The 24,154-nt window shown below is 40.3% G+C and overlaps 1 protein-coding gene across 1 annotated transcript in view; it reads right to left on the bottom strand.

Annotated features, from left to right (window-relative positions):
• The window catches only part of PKHD1 (polycystic kidney and hepatic disease 1 (autosomal recessive)), a 450,125-nt gene that overhangs the window by 162,154 nt on the left and 263,817 nt on the right, over positions 1-24,154 (bottom strand). Inside the window, exon 53 of the mRNA XM_018039183.1 lies at positions 249-386. Within this exon, the coding sequence (XP_017894672.1) occupies positions 249-386 (138 nt within the window). The remainder of the gene's footprint in view (positions 1-248; positions 387-24,154) is intronic.

The raw sequence follows: 24,154 nt of genomic DNA, 5'->3' as shown, positions 1-24,154 counted from the left end.
CTGGTGGAAGAAAAAAGAGCCCTGCAATGAGCATGAGGACCCTCGGGCCAGATGACGCCAACAGTGGGTGGACAGGAGTGACCAGCAAATGTCACCTCTGTCTGTGTCCAAAGCTGGCTGGGGAGAACTTTTGCTAGCAAACTTCCTCCTTGCCTCAGCCTTCCCCAGACCCCCTTAAGCAACCTGTTAGAGACACTATCCTCTCCCAAGTTCTCTCTCTGCTCCCAGTCCTGCTGCCCTTGACTCACCAACTCTCAGCTCCCCACCAGCAATGAGCATGCAGGCCACGCTTAGAATGTTGCTTCTGTCCACAGGGAATTCTAGAGTCCCCATCACGTAGAGGCCTCTGAGGGGCGGAAGATCAGTATCCACAAGGACAGTCCTGTCTGCAGAAGGAAAAGAAATTGCTCAGACATGTAAGCAAGACAAGAATTGCCTCCTCTCCTCCAGTGACTTATACCGGGTTCTTCTCCAGGGAGCTCAGGAGCTGCTTGCATTGCTGCTTGGGCCAGGTCAGGGGCAGGAAGTGGAAAAACAAAGTGTTTGCAAAGGCTAGGCTTTCCTGAAGAGGCAGAGGAAAAGAAAAGAATGAATACATTCTTCCACTGCTTTGCAAACCGAGGGGCATGGCCAAAGGCATTGCTGATGACTCTAACCCTGCCCTAAGCCTGCTTTAATGCAGATGTCCAGATAAACTCCACACCCTTTGTCCCTGCCCCTCCCTAGGCTCTGGTGTTTGAAAGGTAGACAAACACACTTGACCTTGACCTCTAAAGTCAGACTCTCTCCTGTGAATAAGCTGCTACTGACTAGCTGCCTAGACCAACTATTTACTCCTCAGTGCCTCAATTTTCTAATCTATAAAATGAGAATGATAATAAAAATATCTCTTCATTCATAGGATGTTTGTTAAGATTAAATGAATCAATAGACATAAAGTGCTGAAAAGTATTAGTAAAACACTCTCAATCCCCTAGTCCCACCAAGAAAACCAAGTGCCTGTTACATGCTCAATAAGCACTTAATATATTTATTATTTGTATTGTTTTCATTAGCTGGATGAACTCACAGAGTTCATGAGGCAACTTGAAACCATTATTCTTCATCTCACCTTTCTAAAAGTAGTTTCCATATAATTTCAGGAGAAAAAAACATTGGTTTTTGCTTGAAAGTGACAATAGAGTAATACATGAATAAAAATTCTCTTTTAAAACAATAAATGCTTCCTGTGTGCCAAAGTAGTAAGTGTTACTTTCTGAAGTTCAGTAGTAATTCAACCCAAATTGAAGATATCAAATAAGTGTTTCTGCTTACATCTTAATACCATGATCACTGACACATGCAACGATTTTGAAGGGATTTTCTGAAATTTATTTCAATGAAATATAGTTGATTTACAGCCTTGTGTTAGATTCTGGTATACAGCAAAGTAATTCAGTTAGGCGTATATATCTGTGACTTTTCATATTCTTTTCCATCACAGGTTATTAGAAGATATCGAATATAGTCCTAGTCCCTTATATTATACAACAGGGCCTTGTTGTTTATCCACTATATATATATAGTAGTTTGCATCTGTCAATCCCAAACTCCCAATCTTTCCCTCCCTTGCCTCCTCTCCCCCGTGGTAACTACATGTCTATTCGCTACGGCTGTTGAGTCTGTTTCTGTTTCATATTTAAGGAATTTTTAAACATAATCTCACATCTGACTCCAGAAAACAATGCATCCCGTTGCTCTTAAGGCCCTGCCCCCAAAATTGACTTCTCAGGAGTTATCTTCTCTGGTCCCTGCTTTCTGTCCAGGGATAAGACCACCACATCTTCCTATGGCAGACACTGCAGGGTCTTCCCTTTTATTCCTGGGTTCATAGTTAGTCTACTTTTTCCACCCTCCTCTGCAGTTAAATGAAGCCATGTGACTCAGGGTAGTCAAGAAAATGTATGCAGAGCTGAAGCGTGACATCTCTAGACCTGATCCCTAAATTCTCCTGGACACACCTTCTCTCTCTCCTCATGTAGAACGCTGGTTCTCAGGATGTACGGATGATCCACCAGCATCCACACCATATACTCATCCATCTGAAGCAACAAGGTTTTAGGTCTGCTATTAAGTCTCCACATTGGATCCACCACGCCTCCATGGAAATCTCTCTCTTTCACTCTCTAGTGATACCCTGGACCTTCTTATAACACACAGCATTTTAAAAATTATGATAATTACACACATGATTATTGCTTATAAGGAAGGAGCTGTCACTGGGCTGATCCTCAACGTAATTATGTCTTTCTCTCCCACTGTTATTCCTTAGGAGAAGACAACACCCCTTTTAAGAAATCCCCAGTGCTTCTAATGACATCAAAGATAAAAGCTGTGCCATAAATGTTGCTCAGGTACGCTGAGTTCCCTACACACCTTAAATTTCCAGAGTTTATCAGTGACTGATGTAAAATGAATAATCAGACTAAACAGATGAAAATAAATACGTATTTCAATTTCACGTCTGCTCCTTTTCACACATTCAAACCAAAGAGTGAAATAGCTAGAGAATGTTATAGTTTTCACATACATTTTGTAAGTTCATAACTTTAGTGTGACTTCAAAAGCAAGACAGAAATTACTTCAAGCAAACACATTTAAATATAAGAGTTTGATACAAATAACCTTTATCTCTTCCAGTCTGTGGCCCATTCTACCAACGTTTGACTATTGAACCTGATTGTACAAAGTTAACGTAACTTCTTCAATAAATGTTTTCTTTTGAATATACCTTTCAGTTAAAATGTGACAATTACATAGAATTTAAAATCTTCCCTTTGGTCTTTACCACATTTCCCCTTAGAAGACATTTTTCCTAATTGTCTTAAATTGCAAATAAACCAATAAATTGCCCACAAAGCACAGTCAGCCTAACTATTACAAGCTCTATGACAACACAGACTATACCTGTCACTGTCACACTGAGTTGCTGAGCACATAGAACAATACCCAGACTTCAGTAGGTGCTCAAAAAATAACAGCAAAGAGTGCGCGCGTGCACACACACAAGTACATGTAAAATCCAACAGCCATTAGCAGCAAAGAATAAGATGAAGACAAGAGTAGAAACACTATTGTTACTTCTTTCAGTGCCAACTGCACTTTGAAATTTCCTGGATCCATCTAGTCACACTTTTTTCCTGCTTCCTTTCCTTCCTCAATATGTACCACATCTTGCTGGGTGGTGAGAATTCAAAGATGAGTCAGACATGTTTCCCATCATCGGATGAAGACAGATAAATAAACACAAGGCAATATACTTGAAACAACATATTTTTTATTATATGGAGATTGACTTCATCTTCATTCTCAAAACTTCAAAATGGAAAGTCTGCCCATGTGCCTATTACAACAAAAATTCTGCAAAGATGAAATAAAGCTATGACTTATAAAGACTTAATATCAACTAATTCTCTGCATTACAATAACAGACACGACAGTTGGCATTGCAATTGATGCAGACAAAAAAAAAAAATCATCCTAAAGGAGGCTCCAGAGCAGATCAGGTCCAAAATGACTCTCAGCTATAATGACAGCTTCTAGAGGATCTCTCTCTGCTCCAGGTGTAGACAGGTAGGATCAATATGCCGCGTTGTCTAGAAGTACCATGCTTTCCAGGAAATTACTCAAGGTGTTTCAGAGAAAACATTCAGAAGCAGTTATACATATAACGCATTTAGAAACGCGAATGATGGATCATCTCTAATGTAACTGTGGCCCAGTGCTTTCACCTTGGCTTGACTTGGCCAGCGCTCCCGCATCCTTCTCTGTCAGTGACCAATCTATCCTGCTTAAGAGAATGAGCACTGGCATATGGAGGGAACCATCTGGAATTTCTGTTGCTCGATGGGAGGCTGATGGGGGAACAGATCTGGAAAGAGACTCCAAAAAGAATTAATGAGTACCAGATGTAATTAAAGATTGCTTTGCCCCCAAAGGAGCTCAGGACCAGCCATGGGGTAGTGCCTCTTGGTTCCGAATTACACCCTCTTTCCACTTGTTCATCCATCAAACACTAACCATCCCGCCATCTTTATTCTAGTATTTTTTCCCCAAGCAGTCCTTGGGGTTTTTCACTCCTAAAAGGGTTGTATTTTGACAACAAGAAGGATAAACCTTTATAAATAATATCTGGAAAATTAATACTAAGAAAGAATTACCCAACTTTCCCCATGTATCAAAGGCAAGGCAATTACAAAAAAAAAAAAAAAAAAAGCATTCATCTTCTGCAAATGCATAGCTACCCTTAAGACCAGAAAGCTTGAGCCAAATCAAAAGACAGATATCTCTAATGGCAGGGGAAGTCTTCTTTTGTATCAGGAATGACCTGACTACCATAGCATTGCATATAATTTCAACTCTAGATTTAAACTCAATTTTTCCCCCAGCAAAGTCGGAGAATCAAGGTCACCATTGTGTAGCATTTCAAGGGTCTGAAATTCATCTAAATCCTGTAGAAAAAGACCAAGGGCAAAGGACACAGATCCTGAGAATAAAATGGGGCACAACTGGGGGCAGGCAGACCCACTGCTTGTGTGGAACTCATTGTATCAGGCCCATAACCTGGGTGGTGAAGACATTTTCCACTACAACCCTGCTGTTGTCAGGAACACAGCCTACACCAACTTTGGACATGGCTCTGACATCAAGGGGAAAGTCATGGCACACCAGGGCAGAGTAGAACATACAAGGCTATTTGCAGGCTTGCTATTTTCCTGCACCTTCCATAATTAACACACTTATTTCTATATTCAGCCTTAGCTCCAATACTTTCTCATAAATATGTGAACCAATGGAAAAGAAAGTTTCAATACCATTTCAATCACTATTAAATCACTATTAAATGACCCAATCTTCCTTTTTGAAAAAGAAAAGAATGTTTCTGTCTCTAAAGTAACTATTTTAGAGATGTCACGCGAGTGTATGTTCCTCGATTCTTTGTCTCGTCACAACAAAGATTTGGAGTGACGGACATTAAAGTCCCCTCGGCATGTCACAGCTCTCAGGTCTTGGATAGACCGTGTTATAGCTCTCAGGTCTTGAATGGACCATGTTATAGCTCTTAGACAAAGCAGTGTTACAGCTCAGTGTTACAGCTCAGTGTTACAGCTCTATTTTATTTAGAAGATAGCAGGAAAATCCATCTTCGAGGCATGAGGGCACGTAGATCCAAAGACACGAGGAGAAGAGTGCCCCAGCGCGCGGGAGAGAGAGAGAGAGAGAGCTAGCTCTGGCTCCTCTATTTCTATGTTTATCTCTCCCTGGACCTGTCCTATGTAAATTGGGCCAGCCAGGAGTGTTCTTTTTTTTACCCGAGGTCCTCACTCCGGTCCTCGGACCTTCTTTTGTTTCATTTTTGCGGGCTTTTCCCTTCCTTGTCTTGTAGCCACCGCCATTTTGGACTCTTTTTCCCTGTTCTACCTACCTAACAGATACTTAGATACACATATGTACACAATGATTGGTGATGTTTTATCTCCTTTATAGTTGCTTAGCTTTTGGTGAATCTCACGATTTACCCAAATAGTCTATCTCTCACATGAAAACATCCAACAAAAGTATGTTTATAATGGAATGGAAATTGTTACACATAAGTAATTCATAGGAATGAAAGGTTAACATTAATGAAAATTCATGTCAAATAGTCTAATTTACAGAGATGCTGATATTTATTTATCAAGAATTCACGCTCTTGTAGAAAAAGCAGAACAAAGAAGTGCTAGAAGATAAGGATGCGGTTTTTCTATATTTTTTGCAAAGAGCTGCTAACGTTATAGCTTGACTTTTTCTTCAAATCCACACAGGTGGTTTCTTTATTCTACTCTATCATTTTTTTTCAAACTGATCTTAAAAATAGGCAGTTTACAAAGCACCCCGAGGCACATGATTCAAGACTGAAAGCCAGCTTCCTTACACCTTGAAGAAGAGCCATCTGCCTGTCTGGTGTGTGTGTGTGTGTGTGTGTGTGTGTGTGTGTGTTTGGAATGGGGTGGGGGGCGGGGGCAGTGGGAGTCTGCTCATTTCATTCTCACCTCATCGGAAGAGTCCAATTTCAACTTTGGACAATAAATTCCCATCCCACTCCCTACATACACCATCTCAGTGTCTTTCTCCATCACAGACAGACATGCATAATTCCCACAGTAGAATCAACATTTTAAATTATGATATTTTAATTGATCAATAAAATGTTTAACATACAGTGTTTATCTCTTCCTCTAGTCTATACCATCTGTTCTTCAAAAATAGTTTGAATCTATTTAATAGGAAGGTCTTTAAGTAAAATTACCAACTGTATCAGATCAGTCCTCTAAAGCCCGAATTCTGAAAGGGAAATACCAGAAGGTGCTGCTGTTTTTATAGAAATAGAAAAGAATCTGTGCCTTTTCTCATTCCAGGCTTTCTTTGTTTTGTTTTGTTTCTTTAATCTTGAGATGCTGTTATGCCTCCATTCTCTCCATTAGGCTTCAAAGAATTCAGAGCAGCCAATTTGGTATTGCCTTTTTAAAAGACAACTTAATATTTTTAAAAATTGATGTATAATTGACATTCAAAAGCTGTATATATTTCATGTATAAAATTTAATGAGCTTAGAGATGCACATACATTCATGTCCCTGGAGAAGGAAATGAAAACCCACTCCAGTATTCTTGCCTGGAGAATCCCATGGATGGAGAAGCCTGGCCCACTACAGTTCATGGAGTCACAGAGTTGGACAGGACTAAGCTACTGAGCATGCATGCACGCATATACCCATGTAACATCACTACAATCTAGGCCATAAACCTATCCATTCTCTCCAAAAGTTTCTTTTGACTATTTAATTAATTAAGCCTTTTAATTAATTCTTAGTTTGAAATAAGAACACAACATAAGATCTCCTCTCCTAGCAAATTTTAAGTATAGAACACAGTACTGCTTACTATAGGCATTTTGTTGTACAGCGGTTCTCTAGGATTTATTCATTGTGCATAACGGTACCTTGTACCCTTTAACTAGTATCTCTTCATTTTCCCATCTTTCTCGTCCAGCAACCACTAAATTAAAAGATGGGCAAAGGAACTGAGTAGACATTTCACCCGAAGAAAAAAGACAGACAACAAATATATGAAAATATGCAGGCCTTTCCTGGTGGCTCAGTAGTGAAGAATCCGCCTTCTAATGCAAGAGACATGGGTTCTATCCCTGGTCCAGGAAAATCCCACTTGCCACAAAGCAACCAAGCCCGTGCACCACAACTGCTGAGCCTGTGCTCTAGAGCCAGGAGCTGCAACTACTGAGCCCAGGCCCCACGACTACTGAAGCCTGCGTGCCCTAGAGTCCGTGCTCCACAGGAGAAGCTACCACAATGAGAAGCTCGTGCACCACAGCTAGAGAAAAGCCCAGCAACAAAGACTCAGCAGAGCCAAAAATAAATAAATTTTTAAAATTATAAATAAAGAGAAAGAAAATGTGCTCAACATCACTAATCATTAGGGAAATGTAAATCAGAACTACAAGATATCCCCTCACAATTTAGCATGGGTTTTAACAAGGAAAAAAAAAAAAAGATAAAAAAGTGTTGGTAAGAAATTAGAGAAGGAAATGGCAACCCACTCCAGTATTCTTGCCTGGGGAATCCCATGGACAGAAGAGCCTGGCAGGCTACAGTCCATGGGGTCACAAGAGTCAGACACAACTTAGCAACTAAATCACCACCACCAAGAAATTGGAGAAGAGGGGACTCTAGTACACAGCTGGTGGGAATGTAAATTGGTATAGCCACTACGGAAAACAGTATGGCAGTCCCTCAAAACTTAAAACTAGACCCACCACATAATCCAACAATCCCACTTCTGGGTATTAATCCAAAAAAAATGAAAACAGGATCTCAGGGATATCTGCATGCCCGTGGTCACTGGAGTTACTATTTGAAACAAGGTCCATGGGGTTCTGATAGCTCAGAGGACTCAAGACTCAAAAAGACAAGCAAACAAGATAACAGCAAAAACCTAGACCTTGCAATCCCCAGAAGACCTAAAAGTGAAGAGTTTTTGATAAATGCGAGGTCAGGTATCAAACTAGAGTTTGGCTTTATACACATAACTCTATTGACCTCAATATATCATTAATGAATCTATATTAATCTGAAGTTTTGTGATTAAATTCCTCTCCAACTCTTGTAGTAAATGATGCATTCATATGTGAAGAGGCATAAACTTGTAAATCTCAGGTAACTCAATTATTAAGTTTTTATTAATATATGCAGCAGTTAGTGTTAAAGCCAAATGAGGCACCAAATTTATTTTCCTATGTGGGCTTTTGTTTCGATTTGTTTCCCTAAGAAAAATAATGAAACCAACTTCTAGTAATTAAATATGTTTTCATAATTTAATCCTGAAGAAAAAAAACCATGATGATCTATGAAATAAGTGATTCACTCCTGAATGAGGCTGTTTAGGCATGTAGCAAACATTATATTCAATGAGTTTATTTCCCCCATGAACTCTTTATAGAAAATAAATCTTCCCTTTTTGTCTCTGCTTTACACTAGAAACAGCAATGCCTCCAGAATGAGATTCTTTATTTTTCTTTAATATTATTATCTTTTCTCAAGCTTTCAATTATTTCTTCTAACTGGCAGGGGGAGGGGAACTCTCCAAAACATCACTAAATTCCTTAAAAATAAAATGCTTATACTCTATTTGTTTTTAAAACCATATGTATTATTTAACAAATACATAACTGATGCTTAAAAGAAAACTTAGAATATAGTACTTGACTAATAAATATTAAGTAAACAATCTCTATTCTACATTTTAACGTGTTATAACTGAATTTATAACTTCTGAGCAAACTAGTCTATATTCTCATTCCTAAATTCAAACAGTGTTTGTGTTGTTGTTGTTCAGTTGCTAAGTCGTGTCCAACTCTTTGCAACCCTATGTACTGCAGCGCATCAGGCTTCCCTGTCCTTCATATCTCCCAGAGTCTTCTCAAACTCGTGCCCGTTGAGTTGGTGATACCATCCAACCATCTCATCCTCTGTCACCCCCTTCTCTTCCTGCCCTCAGTCTTTCCCAGGATCAGGGTTTTTTCCAATGAATCAGCTCTTTGAATCAGGTGGCCAAAGTACTGGAGCTTCAGTTTCAGCATCAGTCCTTCCAACAAATATTCAAGGTTGATTTCCTTTAGGATTGACTGGTTTGAGATCTTGCAGTCTAAGGGACTCTCAAAAATCTTCTCCAGCACCACAGTTCAAAAGCATCAATTCCGCACTCAACCTTCTTTAGAAGTGTTCGTTGTTCTCAACATTTCCATATTTTCCATTGTAATATATTTTTAAAATTCCCAAATCCTTTAAGAATTTCTTGGTAAATTCTAACAAATTATATCCATTTAATGCTTTGTGCTTCCAAAATAAGTCCCAATAAAGCCTCAATAAAGAACTAATGTAGGACAAGAACACTGTCTAATCCACCTATTACTATTAGTCCAAGAAGCTAACAGGTACAATGTAATGGTCACCTAATTAGAATTCAGAGACCTGAATTTGAATCCCAAATAAACCATTCCTTAGGAAAATTGCTTAGATTTCTCTGATTTTCTGTTCCCCACATGCAAAATAAGAGAAATAATACTTCATGGAGGCAACAGTAAGGGTTAGGTGGAATACTACCTAATTAGGTGGAATACCATAAAAGTATTACAGTGCCTGCACTTACCAGGCATAAAAGGTTTAGCTATCATTTGTTTTTTTACACCTGATATATATTTTTGAGTGTTTGCTCTATGCCTGTCACTTCATTATTTGGTGAGCCAAAGAGACAAAGGCCTTGATCTCATGCAACTTAAGTTTTTGCAGAGGAAACGGACATCTAAACATAATCACACAAATAACCACATAAGCACAAAATAGTGCTAAGAAAGAAAATTGCAAAATATCATGGGGATAGAGTGCTCTAGACAGAAAAAGTAGTATATGTAAAAAGTATGAAGTGAGGGAAAGCTCCATACATTCAAAAGACTGAAAATCAGTGAGTGTGCCTGAGTGATTTCAAGGGTACGTGGGCTATGGACTCCACTCTGGAAATCAACTAGCTCAGAGAAATTTGCCCACTCATAAAATAAGGTATGAGTAATTTTGCTAAATATTGCTTGTAAAAATTGGGGGAAAAAAACTTGAGTTCATCAGTAACATAGTAGTTCAATAAATCATGTTCCATTTCTTCTAAGGAATAGTATGTAGTCATTTAAAAGAATGCAGTAGATTTTCTTTTTACAGATATGTTATCTCCAAGGTATTATTAATTTTTTAAAGTCCATATGAACACTTAAGACATATTTTCATGCTAATTGGCTCAAAATGGCAATCATTAGTATTTTATAATCATCTCAGTTGATCTCATGCATGCTAAAGGTTAAGAACCTCTGTCTCAACCTTGGTTTCCTTATGCATAGAATGTGAAGTTCTAGTAAGATAAAATAATATTAACACAATAACTGGCTAACTGGCACATAAAAATACTGAACTCATTTTATTATCTTATTATACAAATGAGGGTGTTTTTACCAGTAGCACCATTATTAACACAATATTATAATTACTGTTACTATTACCAAATGAAGGATCTAAATATCTTTGATGTGTTATGTGTTTGTATCCCCTTATATTTACATAATGTATTCCTTTGGGGGCTCAAAAAATTAAATTTGAATATCTCTCCTATTTCCTGCATTATTTTTGCTGATGATATTTTATGACCTTCTGGTTTTAACTCAGCATCTCTGATTACTATTATTCAAGTAATCTGGGACCTAGTAAAGGCAGGGCCAGCACTTGGCACTGAGGTGCTGTGATGGTTCTTACTATGTTATGTGATTTGGGTTTGCCTAGGATGGGCTATGGTGGAATTAGGATGGGAAAAGAAGAGAAAGTGAAATAGGAGAATTTCTAAAACCTGGCATTAAAGTTGTCCTCTCTGAATGTGGCTAATTCTCCAGGACAGAATACTGGAGTGGGTAGCCTTTCCCTTCTCCAGGGGATCTTCCCAACCCAGGGATCAAACCCAGGTCTCCCACATTGCAGGCAGATTCTTTACCAGTTGACCCACCAGGGAGGCCCAAGAATACTGGAGTGGGTAGCCCATCCCTTCTCCAGCAGCTCCTCCTAACTCAGGAATGGAACTGGGGTCTCCTGCATTGCAGGCGGATTCTTTACCAACTGAGTTATCAGGGAAGCCCTGAGGTAAGCATGGTATGGCAAAACTCTATCAATAAAATCCTCTGTTTTCTGAGTACCAACCAGTCTTTCTCTCTTTTCTTTGTTACCTGGAAAACCTTGGCATGAAACTACATGCCTCTGTGGTCCTAGTTTTCCTTTGGTCCCTAGTTCCCTTGGGGAAAAAAGTCCACATTTCTCACACAGCTTTAGAGAAGAGACTCATAACCATACTTAATGTATAAAAGCTGTGATTTCCATGCAAACTGCTGCTTTCCCAGAAAAATGGAAAAGCCCTCGTTAACAGTTTAAAACCCTTTAACTGTTTCCTTCCCTTTCTACTTGAACTGCAGGGCCAGCTTGCTCTACCGAAAGCCTCCTCTGAAGTGGCACTTCCAGATGAATAAGATAATTTAAAATGAGTGGGAAGCCTTTTTTAATTCATTCAGACTCGTAAGATATCATTAAATACACACCAAGTATTGCTACATACACCAGGATACAGAAAGACACTGGATCTACTCCTAACTCCTATTTCCCCAGTTACAATGATTTCCTCACCAGCGTTACGATAAAGGCCTAAACTAGTTGCCAAACAGCAAAACTTGGGCCCCTTTGGTGTAGCCAATGTCACAGCTATAAGCAAGTGTTGACATTTTCTTATATACCCTCTTCCTTTTATAGTTTCACCAAAGAAAAGAAAAGAAACAAAACCAGGTGCATTCACACTATGCAAATGAGAAAAGGTAACCTCTGAAATGATTTCCCAGCAAACAGAAGATGCTCAAGCTGCTCCCTAGCTGACACCACAGGAGGTGTGTCAACCACCTAGATGCTAAGCCGCGGGAGGCCTGCGGGCTGGGGAGACAGTAAACCCCCAGAGAGCTCTGAGCTCCAGCTCGGCAAGCCACACCGGGCCCAGCAGGTCCTCAGGTGCTGATCCACGGGAGGCCCATCAGCGGCTCAGGTGGAAGGTGCGGGGAGGAGGCAAGCTGTGCAGAAGAGGAGCTTGAATGAAGGCCACCGGCTCCCCAGGGGAGAAGAGAAATGAGAACACCCACTGGGAACACAAGAGTTCAGAGAACTCCATTAGCACAAGGAATGAGCCCGCGCTCTCCTGCACAGAGAATCTTCTTAGATGTGGGAAGCAGGACTCACAGAGAGTAAGCTTCCAGCCCAAGGAACCCGAATAAATCCTGGCGCGGAAAGAGTCCCACGCTGTGTACTGCGGCAGACCACCAGGGCTCCCTGACAAGGTCCACACCGTCCAGTTAGTTGCTAAAGTTCTTGGCACCACCCTCCATTCCCCCTCGTGTGCCAAGATTCTCAGACTGACATGACAGCTCTCTCTTCAGCTTCAAACCCCCTAGAAACTTCAGCAGAAACCGACTAGGCATCTCACGCCCTGCCACTCACTCTAGCGTTTATGGAGCATCGGCTCCAGGCCACATCATGTGCTTCTCATCGGTACAAGTCGAATAAGATATGGCCTCTGTCCTCAAGGGAACATAAACATAAATAGTAATCACCGAAGAAGAGTATATGATGAAAATAGGCCCAAGGTGTTGCAGGAGCACAGACGAAAGAGAATTACATCAAATGGGATTCAGGAACACTTTCTGGACGAGGTAACGCTCGGTGGAATGTTCCAAGACAGAAAGGAACAACAAAGGCAGAGTCTTAGGGTGGGAAAGAGGGTGAGGCGGAGAAGTGGGATGGAGGCGGGGGAAGTTCCAGGCAGCGAGAACAGGAAGTGTAAATGAGCTAAGGGGAGAAAGAGCTGACTTCATCCAAGAACAGTAAGTAGATGCATATGACTGGGTGGCAGGACACACTGGGAACAAGTAGGCAAGGAGGCCAAATCATAAAGGACCCTGTGATCCAAACTAACGACATGGAGATTTAATGTGAAGGCTTTGGGGAGCCCCTGGAATAATCTACAGTATTCTATACGTATGGCCAGGCCTTCAGAAAACTGAAAATTGTTGCTTTCGATGACTAGGTGTTTCAATATTTCATAAAGGCTAACCTGTTTTCAAAATCAAATTGGTTCTGAAGTCAAAATTCTAATTTTATATTTTGTCATTTAATTGCTAAAACAATATACATATAGAGTGACAGTGTCATATGTGTCCCATACACAGCACAGTACAAATAATGAGGACTCTTAGTATAGTCAGTAAACAGTAATATGGTATTAAAATTCAAATAAATGCCAAGTAGTCCTTCTTTATATGAGCAAAATTTTAATTATGTATTCTCAATAGTATTTATTTACTTATCAATTTATTGATAAATTATGTACATGTAATACTAATGTTTCCTATGATTTTGCCTTTTCACACTGTTCATGGGGTTCTCAAGGCAAGAATACTGAAGTGGTTTGCCATTCCCTTCTCCAGTGGACCACGTTTTGTCAGAACTCTCCACTATGACCCCTCTGTCTTGGGTGGCCCTACACAGCATGGTTCAAAGTTTCACTGAGTTAGACAAGGCTGTGGTCCATGTGATGAGTTTGGTTAGTTTTCTGTGAGTATAGTTTTCATTCTGTCTGCCCTCTGATGGAGAAGGATAAGAGGCTTATGGAAGCTTCCTGATGGGAGATACCGACTGAGGGGGAAACTGGGTCTTGTTCTGATGAGCGGGGCCATGCTCTGTAAATCTTTAATCCAATTTTCTGTTGATGGGCTGGGCTGTGTTCCCTCCCTGTTGTTTGACCTGAGGCCAAACTACCCTGGAGGTAATGAAGATAATGGTGACCTCCTTCAAAAGGTTCCTTGCACACACTGCCACACTCAGTGCCCCCCAACCCTGGAGCAAGCCACTGCCGACCCACACTTCCACTGGATTCTGTATGTTAGTATTTTTTTTTTCACAGGAAACTGCTTTTCACATGGGCTTCCATCTTGAATGGGGTGGGGAATTGTGGATGAAACACACTTGAAAAGGACAAGGCTGGCATCGGTCATTCCCAGATTGTTGGCAGCCATGCATGAGCTAAGAGGAACTAAAGAACCTCTTGATGAAAGTGAAAGAGGAGAGAGAAAAAGTTGACTTTAAAACTCAACATTCAGAAAACTAAGATCATGGCATCCGGTCCCATCACTTCACGGCAAATAGATGGGGAAACAATGAAAACAGTGAGAGATTTTATTTTGGGGGGCTCCAAAATCACTGCAGATGTTGACTGCAGTGAAATTAAGACACTTGTTCCTTGAAAGAAAAGCTATGACTAAACTAGACAGCATATTAAAAAGTGCAAACATTACTTGGCCAACAAAGGTCCATCTAGTCAATGCTATGGTTTTTTCAGTAGTCATGTACAGATGTGAGAATTGGACTGTAAAGAAAGCTGAGCACCAAAGAATTGATGCTTTTGAACTGTGGTGTTGGAGAAGACTCTTGAGAGTCCCTTGGACTGCAAGAAGATCCAACCAGTCCATCCTAAAGGAAATCAGTCCTGGATATTCACTGGAAGCACTGGTGCTGAAGCTGAAACTCCAATACTTTGGCCACCTGATGTGAAGAACTGACTCTTTGGAAAAGACCCTGATGCTGGGAAAGATTGAAGGCAGGAGGAGAAGGAGATGACAGAGGACGAGATGGTTGGATGGCATCACAGACTCGATGGATATGGGTTTGAGCAAGCTCTGGGAGTTGGTGATGGACAGGGAAGCCTGGCATGTTGCAGCCCATGGGGTCACAAAGTCGGACATGACTGAGCGACTGAACTGAACTGAATACTAATGTAATAAATATTATCTACATAATAACACAGACACACAAGAAAACTTTCAAAAGATAGGATAAAAAATAGAATAAATGTTCTAATATGTTCTATGTGCTCTTTGATGGATTATCTTTCATATCCCATTCAGAAGCCACTGCATTAGGCAGCTAACAAATACCTAGACCGACCTCCTGGATACTCTCATGTGCACGCATGTAGAGAGATGTCAGTGCGATTCATTAAAGCAAACCAACTAAATGAAGAAAAACAAAGACAAAAAGAAATCAAGGATGGTGATTTATAGCACAATAAAGCCTAAGTAATTTCTGTGTAGCTGATAAAAGATTAAGGCAACAGATCATGACTTGATGAGAGCAACTGACACCCTTCCCTCAGCAACTCATGGTCATTATGAGCATAAGGATAACACAAATGATGATGCCAGTGCTTGGTCCCCCTCACTGCACAATGAAAGCAACCTGGGCAAAGTCAGAGGGCTGCAGGCAGGATATTTCGCCTAAGGAGTGAGAGGGGGTCCTGGGGCTACCAGGGAAGTCTCTACTCTCATATCCCCACAACACTGGGTTCTCAAAGACAGGTCTGTACCTCTAGGAGCTAATTTTCTGGCTGTCCCCCGAAAGGATATAAGAGTCAGCAATCTGAGAACCACTCTACATCAGAGGTGCATGTGTGTATTTCCTTGCTAGAGGTAGCATTGCTAAGCGTAAATCCTATTTATAAGATGTGGAAGCAGCCTAAATGTCTATCAACAGATGAATGGATAAAGAAAATATGGTACATGTTTAAGCCATAAAAAAAGAATGAAATAATGCCATCTGCAGCTACATGGATAGACCTATAGATTGTCATACTAAGTGAAGTAAGTCAGACAAAGACAAATATCATATGATATCACTTGTATGTGGAATGGCGGATTCATGTTGATGTATGGCAAAACCAATACAATATTGTAAAGTAATTAACCTCCAATTAAAATAAATAAATTTATACTAAAAAAAAATGATACAAATGAACTTATTTTCAAACCAGAAATAGACCCACATACATAGAATGCAAGCTTATGGTTACCAAAGGGGAAAGAGGGAGGGAGTAATAGGTACACACTGCTGCTGCTGCTGCTAAGTCACTTCAGTCGTGTCCGACTCTGTGCGACCCCACAGACGGTAGCCCACCAGGCTCCCCCGTCCCTGGGATTCTCCAGGCAAGAACACTGGAGTGGGTTGCCATTTCCTTTTCCAATGCATGAAAGGGAAAAGTTAAAGTGAAGTCGCTCAGTCATGTCCGACTCTTAGCGACCCCATGGACTGCAGCCTACCAGGCTCCTCTGTCCAAGGGATTTTCCAGGCAAGAGTACTGGAGTGGGGTGCCATTACTACATATAAAATAGATAAACAACAAAGATCTACTTATGGCACTGAGAACTTTATTCAATATCTTGTAATAATGTCTAATGGAAAAGAATCTGAAAAAGAATATATATATATGAGTTTATATATATGGGTTTCCCAGGTGGCTCAGTGGTAAAAGAATCCGCCTGCCAATGCAGGACATGCAAGAGACACAGGTTTGATCTCTGGGTCAGGAAGATCCCCTGAGTAGAAAATGGCAGCCCACTCCAGTATTCTTACCTGGAAAATTCCATGGACAGAGGAGCTACAGTTCATGGAGTTGCAAAGATTCAGACAGGACAGAGTACTCATGCTGTAAAGGATGCAGGATATATATATGATATATATATACATGATATATATATATATCATATATATATCATTGCTGTATACCTGAAACATTCTAAATCAACTATACAAGAATAGGAAAAGAGTGGGGTGGGGGAGATTTGTGCCTTCATAACATCCTGCTCACTTCCATTTTTCAGAGGGATTTAGTTAGAAAAACTCCCACAGTGCAGAGGGTTGGAATCCCAAATGCCAGAACCTATGGGAGGAAACCCTACTCTAGACACACTCCCCTATAGATCTCTCAAGAGCACACACCACCTCCCACCTTATGATGGGCAAAGAGGAGAGAAAGGGATCTGGCTTCAATGTCAAGGCTCCGATTCAGAGTTAGAGCCATGTCCACCGAGCAATTCACCTCGGTGAATCACCTTGAGGCATCTGTCTCACTTTGCCAACAAAAATCATTCCTACAAGTCTAGCAAGGATGCCATCAATATGAATGGAAGAGAAGGTCTGGGATTCATCAGCATTCCATCCAGCTCACTGTTCATTCATTAACACATGCGCGGACAACATCTCTGTTCCAGAGCTATCACGGACCCAGGAACACAAAGATGAGAGGTTCCTGTTGGTGCTCATCATGTGTTGGAAGACAACAGAGCCTCACCTGCCATCTGCACCTGTGCACATGGCCCAGCCAGTCCTGGCACAGCGCAGCACGCTTGTCACCTCTGTGCAAACATTATTGCTGCCTGAAAAATGCAGGCAGAGGGGTTAGCCCACTGTCCTTAAACCAGAAAAAAACCCAGCTCAATCCAGGTAAGAGCAGTGTTGTTTTATCCAAACACTAACTTGCCATCAGGTGATGTTATCATGTAAATAAAGAGAAGCAAACAGATGGCTTCAGACGGGATCCGGGGCTTACAGAGCATCACTGATGCGATAAACGCAGGAAAGAGAGGACAAGCCATTAGACACAGTGCAGGTCCTGCAGCACATGGCAGCCTGACAAACAGAATACTGACCTGAAAACATTACTGACTGGAGACATATTAATGATCTTTTGTTACCGGAATTTCACTGACCAGAGACATATCAATATGTTTTTAGAAGCTGATATAATTAGCATCACCCTGCAAAGTTGTTAGGGCTTAAAATTGATCAAGAGTTCATTCTACACCTTATGATTGTCTTTATCATTCATATTTTGCTCTGTTAGGGTTTTGTTCCAACCTTGTGTATATCAAAAATGTAAAATTTTCAAAAATGACACATTGCAAAATTTTTAGGAAAGAATTTTTTGATGAATTTTATGTAGATAAAAGTCTCTGGTTGTCCAAGCGAAACATATTAGTGTCTCTGAAGATGATAGTTCTTCAGAATATAGTTCTGATTCAGACTATGTGAATATCAGACCAACAAAAAGACAAAAAAACCTTAATGATTGATTCTGATTCAGAAAGTGAAAATTCACATGGTGCTAGAGAATGCTTTGCCTCCATAAAAGAGTTAATTGAAGACAACATTTTATGAAAATTAGAAGACTTTACAGGTGTGTCCGGTGTAACAATTGAAAGCAATAACCTTCAAAGTGTTAGTGAAATAACAGAATTAATTTTTGGTCAGCCAAAATAAAAATTGCCAGACACAGGCATTAGTTTTCCCCAAAACCCCCTGGTCAATAATGCATTAATAATACACCCATAGCAAAGGCCAGTCATATCCCACTTACAGGTTTTTGTTTGTCAAGTGTTATTTATTTCCAAATATGAGGAAATACCTCTAAGAAACAGATATCCCTTCCTTTCTTTTATGGTGGTGTATCTGTTTATATCACTATGACCCTTTAGATCACAGCCTTTGAAAGGCTCTATTTTGATCCCTCCTACATGTTTAAGTAGGGATTTTTGTAATGAACTAGGAGAAGGAAATGACAACCCACTCCAGTGTTCTTGCCTGGAAAATCCCAGAGACCCGGGAGCCTGGTAGGCTGCCATCTATAGGGTCGCACAGAGACACGACTGAAGTGACTTAGCAGCAGCAGCAGAGAAACTCAAGGAGTCTGGAGGCCTATATTTGAATCTGCACTCCCTCCATGGTCTCTCAACTCTGACTCAGGCATCCCTGTTGGAGTCCATTTTCCTCAGTCATAAAATGAGAGATAATTATGGCAGAGACCACCAGTTGTCTCCCAGTATCTCTTTTCTTCTCCATTAGTCACAAGAACTCCAGTTTTTAACTGAATACATTGTCACCTAGCCAAAAAACTACATTTCGCCATCTCCTTTTCAGTTAGTTATGACCATTCAGCCAAATTTTGGCCAAGATGTAAGAAGAGGTGTCACATGTGACTTCGAGGTGCAATCCTTCATACTGTCTGCTGCCTAGAATGTGGGTGTAATGGCTGGAGCTCCAGCTACCATCTTGGACCACAGAGTAACTTTGGGAAAGGAAAAACAGCACATATTGGAGCAAAAAAATAAGTGGAGTCCAAGTCCTTGATGCCACAGAATAGACAAAAGAGACATAAGAGAGAGAGAAACTCCTACTTTCAGCTCTTTGTTACTCACAGAAGACCTAACTTTATCTAATACAACTAATGCCTAACCCCGTGGAGTTGTTGCAAATGTCATGTTAACTGTGAGAATACTTTGTACTCAGAGGGTTTCCCTAAACTCCTGGCATCATGAGCTGTTCTGTGAATAAAAGAGTTACAGGGTTAAATATCTTTGAGAAACAGTACATGCTATACCCCCTCCTTGAAGTTACACAATCTATATTATCATATAAAGGGCTCTGAAAAAGATCAGATGCAAGAAATAATTTTTCTGTGTTTCGTCCCAAATTTCCCCAAGTCATTTGATGTTGGTATCCTTCTCATGGGCCTCACTGGTGGCTCAGACAGTAAAGAATCTGCCTGTAACGTGGAAGACTTGGGTTTGATCCCTGGGTTGGGAAGATTCCCTGGAGTAGGAAATGGCAACCCACTCCAGTATTCTTGCCTGGAGAATTCCACGGACATTATCTGTGATGCTTATAAACAGCTAACTTCATAGGAAATAATTTAAGAAATTCTAGGTAAACTTACCACTAGTAAAAGGTAATATCTAATGATTGTTTTAGCCTTACAATATGGTTTACCTAGGTAGAATCATATCATTCTGGTCCTAGTCTTGATGGTATATGCTTTCATAACTTTCTGCATGTTTTCTACAGCAGTTGTTAATTTTATTAGTTTATAATGGTCATTTTGAGGAAGAGCTTTAATCACTCTCACTCTCTTTGACAGCCTGAAGGCAGTGAACTCCTCAGGGCCTATGTGGACTCTTAATAAGTCAAACATGGGAATCTCCCTTCTAAGGGAACATTCCGGAATACAAAAAAATAAATTCTGAGAAATATTCACATAAGTGTAAAATAAGAGATTTTTTAATGTGTTTTCAAATAAAGTTTTTAAAAAACCTCAGAGTTACCAGTAAGACCTTATTACTGGGCTCCAAAGAAGCCCTGGACATCCAAGAGAGATCACTTACATGGCTGGAAATCAATGCCAGCTACTAACAGAGCGCATCCAAGCCTGCCAACCGGTGTGAAACACATGGCCTGCCCACAGGGTTCAAGTCCCATGGCCTGAGGACTCTGCCCCAAAAGGGAGCATCTCGATAGCAAGACAGCCATCCAGGCAAAATGGTCTTCTTATGCAAAGGTTCTTGTGACCCAGGCCTGAGAGTCCCAGAGCATCATGTCTACTGCTCAAGCAAAAGAAAGGAAAAAGAGGGAGCCCCTACTTCTCCCAGTGAGGAACAGAATACGTCTACAAGGAGAGAAGGAATCTATGGCAGCCCTTTTTGAAGAATATCTACAATGGCAACATTGACGTTATGGTAGTAATTAGCACAGAACTAGATAGTGTTATTTAATGTTCTAGTAAAGAAGCATATATATTATTCCATCACAAATTCAATTTTTAGTATTTTGATAGCTGGATCGACATAACTGCTTTCTTTTATAAGCCTATTCTTTTTTATGTATTAAGAATATTATTCTAAGATTGGATCCAGGCTTCAGGAGACTGCTAAAGAGACCAAGGGCACACGAATAGTTCAGAAACCCTGGGTTGCGTAAAAGCGTGGTGACCCCCAAGGGTCAACAGAGAACTGCTGTGCTAGTCCACCCCTTCTGGCTGAGCTGTACCTCTAATGGGCAAACTTCTTATCTTTAAAGCTCCGCATGTGAAGACACTCCGAAAGCTCCCTCCAGAAAGTATAATCAATTCAAGAAATGGCAACTATACCTAAACCAATAATTGGGAAATCATGAATTATTTAATTCGACATTCCAAGAATATCTGCATGGAAAACAGACCATAAAGTAAAGAGAAAAAAGAAGTAATTCGATTAGAGCAAGTGAAAAAAGCCCTGCTCTAGATTAAGGGCCCCGTAGGCAGCTGTTCCTTACTCGGCTCAACTTCCCCGGCCCCAACCAGGAGGGTAAAATACATATGCAAGCACTCAGGTCGCCTTCTCTTGTAAGAAATGCCTGTGTCTCCTCAAAGAATATTAATTCCACGAGGCAAATTTCTTAGGGGAATAAAGCGAGGTAAAAATATAGGTTTCTGCATTGAAGTCAAGGAAAAATTTCATTAATTCTCAGCAAATTTGTGGCAGTGCAGATAACAGACTATGGAGTCGTTAAGAACTTGAAAGCTGATTTCTTAGTAAGGCGACCAACTTATTCTGGTTTGTCTTGGACTTTTAAGGTTTTATTGCTACAAGTCCTGTGTCCCAGAAAACTCCTCAGTCTTGGATAAATGAGAGCAGTCTGTCACTCTAACTACTAATGACTCTAAAGAGATGAGTTCCTAAGATCAACCAACACCCCAAAGTAAATACCAAAATCTCTGGATGCTGCTTCCACTCTTCTGAATTTGAACAGATTTCACCAATGTACTCTGATGGGCTACTACTGCCTGTTAAAAATATGACCATAAACTCTTACCTTCAGAACTAAACTCATTTTAACAATTATATACAGTCGAAATTTTTATTAAAAATGCATCTAGTGTGTTGATTTATATTTTTGTAATACTGTATCCCTTTAGGAAATGATAATGTTACCTTAGAGAAAATAGCCTGTTCTATTTTCCCAGACTGACTGAGCTATACTAATTGACCAGTTCTGTTAGACTAAGCTTATTCTATAACCTATTAATTTGGAACACTTGGCCATATTCTAGAAACAGAGTGTATACGGACAACTGGGCTGCCACACTAGAAGTGTTACTGTCTCATCAGGGAGTAACTAATTGCTTTAAGTTTTAACAAATTTTCTTTCTTTTAATTTCCTCCCTTGTGATGAAAAGGCAACCCTCATACACTGCTGGTGGGAATGCATATTGGTGCAGCCACTGTGGAAAATAGCATGGAGGTTTCTCAGAAAACTAAAAATAGAACTACCATATGACCCAGCAATTCTATTCCTTAGTATGTATCTTTAAAAAAGCCACACAAAATACTAAGTTGAAAATGTACACACACCCAATGTTCATAGCAGCATTATTTACAATTACCAAGGTAGGGAGCAACTTAAGTGTCCATCAATTGATGAATGGATGAAGAATTAGAACCCAAAGGTCCAGAAGGGTCACACTTTTGGGAGATAGGAGTTGGGAGTTTGTAACCTTATAAAAGTAGTGATTCTGTGGGTGGGGTAAGTACCAAAATAAACCCTGAGTCTCCTACACACTTCATACTTGCTGATATTCCACCTACCCAAATTATGATCTGAAGACCCTGGAAAGGTATGCAACCTCCTAAAATAGTGCTAATGATCCTCATACTAATAGACCATGACGATGAGTGTGTTTCTTAGGTGAGTAAGGACAGAAAAGAGTTTGAAAAACTGCTCAATTAGACTGAAACTCCAATTAGTTACAGCAAGTTAGCAAGCCATAAAGAGTGTCAGGGTCTACATGACTTGGGTCCCAAGAGAAGATGCTAAATGAGTTCTAATTAGTCCAGAAACAAGCGCCATGACTGAGTCAAACAGACTGACAAACTGAGATTCAAGAAAGGATATCAACTTATTTTAATATACTTTTATTATGTTCCTTTTCTCACTTGCAGGAAATTAAAAAATCTCTGCTGTTATTTTAATTGAAATTTAATTTTTATGGGGAAAAATGTACAGCTGGAAAAATACTTTTAAAAAAAATTCAGCTCTTGGTTTTCCACCACTGACAAGAATGCCCTATCACAGGTCTGGGTTGGTAGTTAGGGCCTCACTGTTACTCATTTGTAAAAAGCCATTTGAATCACAGTCATCACAACTTAAAGGAACTCCCTAGACTTCAAGTATGTCTCTCAAAAGTAAACCTATTTGAAGGACACAAATTATCTAAAATATAGCAAATAAAGCAAGTTTCTTTCTTATAAATTTTAGCAGACAATTTGCAACACTGGTTTGAAAACAAGGAAACTGAAATCCTATTCTTATCCTTGATACAAAAGTTCATATATGTTTGGATAATGATAATAATGTGGTTCATAAGTGAAAGTGAAAGTGAAGTTGCTCAGTCGTGTCCAACTCTTTGCGACCCCGTGGACTGTAGCCCACCAGGCTTCTCTGTCCATGGGATTCTCTAGGCAAGAGTACTAGAGTGGGTTACCATTTCCTTCTCCAGGGGATCTTCCCGACCTACAATTTATAGATCACTTGCATTATTTTAGCTCATCTGCATCTGGTCCCATCACTTCATGGGAAATAGATGGGGAAACAGTGGAAACAGTGACTTTATTTTTTTGGGCTTCAAAATCACTGCAGATGGTGACTGCAGCCATGAAATTAAAAGACGCTTACTCCTTGGAAGAAAAGTTATGACCAACCTAGATAGCATATTCAAAAGCAGAGACATTACTTTGCCAACTAAGGTCCATCTAGTCAAAGCTATGGTTTTTCCTGTGGTCATGTATGGATGTGAGAGTTGGACTGTGAAGAAGGCTGAGCGCCGAAGAATTGATGCTTTTGAACTGTGGTGTTGCAGAAGACTCTTGAGAGTCCCTTGGACTGCAAGGAGATCCAACCAGTCCATTCTGAAGGAGATCAACCCTGGTATTTTTTTGGAGGGAATGATGCTGAAGCTGAAACTCCAGTACTTTGGCCACCTCATGCGAAGAGTTGACTCATTGGAAAAGACTCTGATGCTGGGAGGGATTGGGGGCAGGAGGAGAAGGGGACGACTGAGGATGAGATGGCTGGATGGCATCATGGACTCGATGGACATGAGTCTGAGTGAACTCCGGGAGATGGTGATGAACAGGGAGGCCTGGTGTGCTGCGATTCATGGGGTCGCAGTCGGACGCGACTGAACTGAACTGAACTGAACTGAGTGTCACTAAGTTCCCTACCAGTTCAACAATTCTATTAACATGTATCCATATTTTATATATATATATTAATGTTTACTTAATACAATTAAATCCATAG

The sequence above is a fragment of the Capra hircus genome, chromosome 23 (genome assembly GCF_001704415.2).
Source record: "Capra hircus breed San Clemente chromosome 23, ASM170441v1, whole genome shotgun sequence".
In the NCBI taxonomy this organism is placed as follows: Eukaryota; Metazoa; Chordata; class Mammalia; order Artiodactyla; family Bovidae; genus Capra; species Capra hircus.
Note: the sequence above shows the minus strand (reverse complement) of the source record. Positions and strands in the feature narration are given on the sequence as shown.